This window comes from Haematobia irritans, chromosome 3 (assembly GCF_050003625.1).
Source record: "Haematobia irritans isolate KBUSLIRL chromosome 3, ASM5000362v1, whole genome shotgun sequence".
NCBI lineage: Eukaryota > Metazoa > Arthropoda > Insecta > Diptera > Muscidae > Haematobia > Haematobia irritans.
This window is the reverse complement of record NC_134399.1, coordinates 13,365,480-13,371,451: the sequence shown is the minus strand read 5'-3', so window position 1 is coordinate 13,371,451 and position 5,972 is coordinate 13,365,480. Positions and strand designations below refer to the sequence as shown.

Below are 5,972 nucleotides of genomic sequence, written 5' to 3'. Positions count from 1 at the left end.
GCTAATGGATGGGTAACAACAACAATCAACGTTAGTGTTTTACGGTAATCGAATACAATCAGAAAGCAATGCGATTACCAGTTACTCAAGAAAAAATTAGTCGAAAAAAGGTCGTACAGAAAAAAGCCGGATTAGAAAAACTGACGGCGTCAAAAAAAAAGCGTACAGAAAAAAGCCGGGTTAGACAAACTAACGGCGTGGAAAAAAAGCAACAAATGGGAAAAATAAAAAAATAAACACAAATACGTGGGTGACCGTGTAGCATGATGTTGATATCTTTCTATGTAAGCACAGTCGCCTCTACCATTTGTCACTTTTGGTGGATGCATTAAATTTCAAATAAATTGTCGCAAGTCCTTGACTCGTTTACATTAATATTGAAGTGAAGCAGCAAATAGGAAACTAGGTGGATTTTTTATGATCTCTGACAACATTTCCATTGTCACAACACCCACCAACCGCTCATAAAAAGACATGAGACATTACGGAGGACGGAAATTTCCAAAATTTGTGTCCTAAATTTATCGAAAAAAAAGTTTACTTGGATCCCAAGATTTTGACCTTCTCTAAAGAAATTTTTAACAACCTATCTGTCTTTAAATCTCGGACCAATAAAATTAAATTTAGGATACAGATCTAATTTATCAAATTTCCATTCTCTTTTCGGGCTTTATTAATAAAGGTACTCACCCCTGCCAACATTTTTTGAATTTGGGGGCGCTTCTGAGAATCCCCACTACGTCGAAAAACAATCATATACGACATCAAAAACTCGTCGGAAAAGCGCCGTCACTATTGAGAAGTTGAACCACGCCAAGTTACTACGAAAAAGTTTCTCATCAGTGCAATTCTTAGGTGCCTATTTAGATCAATTTCGAAGGACGCCAATAAGAAACCCTGCAAACTATCAGAAAAAGTGCATTTTAAGGTAATTGTAGAAGAATCATTGTGGTCAAGTAAAACACGATTGTGCAGATGTTTATTGATTTGATTAAACATTTATAATTTCTTATAAATATAACATTTTTCGGCTTATCTCATCGCATTTAACATAATTTTTTGCATTAATAAAATAATGATGTTGAGTTTTAAGTAGCAAGTTACATATTGCAGCGTCTATCAGCCAGTTTGTTTACTTTCGATGGAGACAGCGTGCATGGAAAAATATTTGAAAAACGATCACTTTATTATATTTGGAAAGTCGAAAATTGTTCACCATATACCTTTCACAATTTTAAGCGTAATATCTATGTTTTCAGAACTTTATTTTCGCTTTTATTTAAATAAAATACAACAAGCTGGTTGCGCTTGGCGTTTCACAAAAAATAAAATGGCTCTTCTAACAGTAGTGATGGCAAAATACTTTCATGTACATTTTGTACTTTTTGATATGCTTCCCCCATCACAGTTCGCGATGGTTGTGGTGACATTTACGAGTCTGTGGTAGCGATGAGGATGAAATGGAACTTTGAAATGCTGGCAGGGCACGTAAAAAGAAATTCCAGTTTAAAAATCCAAATTATAACGGATACTTCAAAGTAAAAAATGTTTTCTTAATTCCATAAACACTTTAAACCAAAGACGCTAAATCCTCAAAATAAGTCTTGGAAGCGTTTTTATCTTACATCTAAAGTTTCAATATTTCAGCTCATTTAAGGGCAATTTCTTTAAATCAAAAATGTGTTTCTTTACTTTAAGGTGAGTATTAAGTTCGAGTTTAGCCGCTAAAATCGCTAAAGTGAAAACTAAATCAGTAAGAAAAATGCATGAAATTATACATATTTGTTGTAAATTTTATTATAACTTGATGGGGAAAAGCCCAAAGCAAATTTTCACAAAGTTTGTATTCCTGAAAATGGATTATTAAAGAAAAGTAATCGCGAAAAAATGACGAGTTTAGCCGCTAAAAACGTTTAGCCGCTAAAAACATTTTTATGCATTAATAAAAGATTGATGTTGAGTTACAGGTTGCACGATAAATAAATCCCAATGTCACAACACCAACCACTCATAAAAAGACATGAGACATTACGGAGGAGGAGTTTAATATGCCTTTAAGTGTTAGTGGTTGCTACTAAAAATTCATACTGTAAGCGAACACGCCTATATTAATAAACGGTCATTTTTTTCTATTTGCTGCTATGTGAACCAACCTTATTTTGAGGCTTGTTGCGAATCAGCTGATCACATAACCCTCCTCGGAAGTGTGTGAGTGTTTTCTTCGCTGCCATTGAACGGCCTGGATTTTGTGTCCTAAAATAACCGTGTGGATTTCTAATTTTTTTTCTTTAGGTTATTTGCCAAAATGACAAGTTTAAGACCATTCACTTGTGACGATCTGTTCAAATTTAATAATGTGTAAGTATCAATATTGACCGGCAATATTCATGACATGAAGATGAAAATCATATTCTTTAGGAATTTCGATCCTCTAACGGAAACCTATGGCCTATCATTTTATACTCAGTATCTAGCTCGCTGGCCTGAATTTTTCCAATTAGCCGAATCGCCGAGTGGACAAATCATGGGTTATAGTAAGTTTAGAACTTGGTATTTTCGATCATTTTAAATATATTGGTGCCCATAGTATTCTTACAAACACATGATCGAAGATTGGCTTAATTTAACATTTACATTTTTCTCATTCATAGTTATGGGCAAAGTGGAGGGTCACATGGAAAATTGGCATGGACACGTAACAGCTTTAACTGTATCCCCAGACTATAGACGTTTGGGTTTAGCTGCTCTCTTAATGAATTTCTTGGAAGATATATCCGAAAAGTAAGTTGACAGTTCAATTTAGGAGGTTTCATACTATATACATCTACAATTTTTGACTTAAGTTAGATTTCGGTTTACTGCTATTTATGTAAAAAGTAAAAGGACCGGCTTTCTGAAAAACATCAGTCAACTTTTCAAAAAGTCGCTTTAAATTTTGGTACAAACCCTAGATTTTTAAACTTGCACCAGATATGTAGAATAACTGGGTGAGTTTAATTCATTTGATTTTGCTAATACCAAACAGATAGAGGATACGTTTGAAATCAATTTAAGTTTATCTTGAGAGTTGTAAATTTAAAGAATTCTAAATACAATTCATCTCAAAAACTAGGGGTTAACCATCGCAGAAAAATGGATTTTAGTAACACTTGGTTCCGATAAAATTATATATTTGATCCCTTAATTAACCTTAGTATTGATATGATGAAGTCTAGAATTGTAGCATATTTGAATAACTAATACGTTAGTTTTATTGAATAACCTAATATTTGATCTTGTTTTTTAATATATCAGGCTGATGAGTCCTTCTCTGTAGCTGGTCAAATCCCTCTGCCTCCACCCCGCCATGGTCCGGATCATGGTGTGTACGCTGTCCCTACGTCATGGGAACAAGGCCGGAAGGGGCGGGAAAGTGGGCGATGGGACCGTTCGTTAAAAAAAAATTGTATATTAATGTTCACTCCGAAAGTGAAATATGACCTTTAACGAGAAAAAAATACGAATAATCAATTTTGAAATTAAATAACTAGATTTGCGAACGCTCCAAAGTTACCTTTTGGAGACGTCTAAATAGATACAATTTCGAAAAATACTTCCTTATGTAGTGTAGCAACAGTTGAAAATTAGATGGGTGTATATGGTCGAAACCTTAATTTTTAAATAAAAATACACCAATAAAAATTATATTCTTATTTACCAGAAAGCGTGCATATTTTGTGGATTTATTTGTTCGTAAAAGCAACAAGATTGCTATAAACATGTACACTAACTTGGGCTATATAGTGTACCGAACTATATTGGATTACTATTCAGGTGATCAAGATGAGGATGCTTATGGTAAGTCAATATATAAAAAAATATAAAGAGGATATTTAAGAAAAAAGTGTGTACATAAACAATTTCTTTTGTTATATTTTCAGATATGCGAAAAGCGCTCTCTAGGGATACAGAGAAAAAATCTATTATACCATATACACAACCAGTACGGCTGGAAGATTTAGAAATGCATTGATATTAAATGTGTTCTGCTTGAGTTGAATTAATGATCGATTGTTGTTTTTATTGTATTCTAATGGTTGTGCTGCCTGCTTTCTATAGAAACAAGTTTTGCATAACTGTTTTAACACAATTCATCACATAACAAAAAAAAAACCAAAAGTATTGTAACTAACCTCAAGTCCTTTGTAATTCACACTCAAAATCTTACAAATCGATTATTCTTTAATGCATAATGAAGATTAGTTTTTTTTATTATTCAAAGTTCTAATTGCATACAAGTAAATAATTTTGATAACCCATATCATTCGAAAAGGTAATAATGATACAGCACTAAATTTGTCTTCTTAAATTGAAATACAAACACATTCTAACGATATTGGCTTTCAAATATTTGCAGGTTACGAAAAGGGAATTACGTTACTATATGGAGCACAGCAACTATAGCTGATGAAGTCGTATTTTTATGAGGACAAATTACTTGATTTATACAATAAGGCATCAAGGGATCCAGCAACATTATGTTGGTTAATAAAAATACAATTTTAATATCTGAATTTCTTTTCTTATGCCGAAAAATTATATGAGAACTAGAATTCCGAAAATATCGCACAAATTTACTGAAGTTTCAAAAAAAAAATATGTTCAATTTACTATAACTTTGTGCAAATTATGGAACATACATTTATTAATGAGTGGCGAGTCTATGTTTAGCTGATTGCAATGGGATCTCAACAAGAAACTTTGAAACAGGAGAGAAAGGAGATAATGCTTTGTTGAAAAACGTTTTAGCGTTCGGCCAACATTAGAATAGGATCAATCTCAACGCTTCAACCGTAACTACATTTTACACTAATTACTTTCTGCACTCAAAGAAAATGGAGCCGTTTGATTGAAAAATCGCTTTAAATTTAGATATATTACGAGAAATAGCGTTTATTTTGAAAAATGTTTGTCATGGTAAAAAATATTAGTTGCTTTAGTAAAATTAAGTTTTTGTTGGCCGCTTCCACTTGGTTGGTACGATTCTTGCCTTTTGCTATATCCCTGCCAGCATTTCAAAGTTCCATTTCATCCTCATCGCTACCGCAGACTCGTAAGTGACACTGCAACAATCGCCAACTGTGATAGTATTTTGCCATCACTATTGTTACAAGAGCCATTTTATATTTTGTGAAACACCAAGCACAACTAGCTTCTTATAATTTATTTAAATAAAAATGATAATGAAGTGCTGAAAACATAGTTATTTCGCTTAAAATTGTGAAAGGTATATTGGTGAACAATTTTTGACTTTCCAAATGGAATAAAGTGATAGTTTTTCAAATATTTTTCCAGACACGCTGCCTCCATTGGGAATAAAAGCACTGGTTGATAGACGCTACAACATGTAACTTGCAACTTGTAACTCAACATCAATCTTTTATTAATGCATAAAAATATGTTAAATGTGATGTGATAGTCGTATAAATGTTATATTTATGAGAATTTATAAATGTTTAATAAAATTAATACACATCTAAACAATCGTGTTTTACTTGACCACAATGATTCTTTTACAACTATCTTAAAATGTACTTTCTCTGATTGTTTGAAGGGGCTCTTATTGGCGTCCTTCTAAAAATATGCAGAAGGACACCTAATAATTGCACTAATGCGATACTTTTTTGTAGTGACTTTGGATATCGTATACGACTGTTTTCGACGTAGTGGGGATTCTCAGAAGCGCCCCCAAATTCAAAAAATGTTGGCAGGGATATAGTTTTACCGATCTCAACAAAATTTTCCATACCCCTATGGGGGTAATTCTATGACTATGTCCGTATTACTGTAAATTCGATGATGAATGATATTTGGCATGGATAATATGATTGTCTTCTTGATGTCCTAAAAAGAGACATTTTCCTATTTATCGGAAATCGGATCTCATATTTAGTTAAACCAATTTTACTTTTCTTCTTGTACATATGGAAAAA

General features: G+C 32.8%; 1 protein-coding gene across 2 annotated transcripts; it reads left to right on the top strand.

Annotated features, from left to right (window-relative positions):
• Positions 1 to 2,172: 2,172 nt before the first annotated feature.
• Naa20A (N-alpha-acetyltransferase 20 A) lies at positions 2,173 to 4,553 on the top strand. 2 transcript variants are annotated; one of them, XM_075300191.1, is made up of 7 exons: positions 2,173 to 2,242; positions 2,294 to 2,358; positions 2,419 to 2,534; positions 2,652 to 2,781; positions 3,701 to 3,837; positions 3,921 to 3,982; positions 4,397 to 4,553. In XM_075300191.1, exons 2-7 carry the CDS (start codon positions 2,306 to 2,308, stop codon positions 4,445 to 4,447), a joined length of 549 nt encoding a protein of 182 aa, XP_075156306.1. In that variant the 5' UTR covers positions 2,173 to 2,242; positions 2,294 to 2,305; the 3' UTR covers positions 4,448 to 4,553. The 2 variants fall into 2 exon arrangements, 1 of the variants encoding a protein (XP_075156306.1); XR_012720444.1 differs by having other exon boundaries at positions 2,194 to 2,358; positions 3,921 to 4,312.
• Positions 4,554 to 5,972: the final 1,419 nt, after the last annotated feature.

What these genes read in the sequence shown, in the direction of transcription:
- Naa20A (XM_075300191.1), top strand. Translation starts at nt 2,306, where the DNA reads ATGACAAGTTTAAGACCATTCACTTGTGACGATCTGTTCAAATTTAAT. An exon ending in TGGACAAATCATGGGTTATA is followed by an intron (nt 2,535 to 2,651) that starts GTAAGTTTAGAA and finishes TCTCATTCATAG; the next exon opens with TTATGGGCAAAGTGGAGGGT. An exon ending in TTATACCATATACACAACCA is followed by an intron (nt 3,983 to 4,396) that starts GTACGGCTGGAA and finishes AAATATTTGCAG; the next exon opens with GTTACGAAAAGGGAATTACG.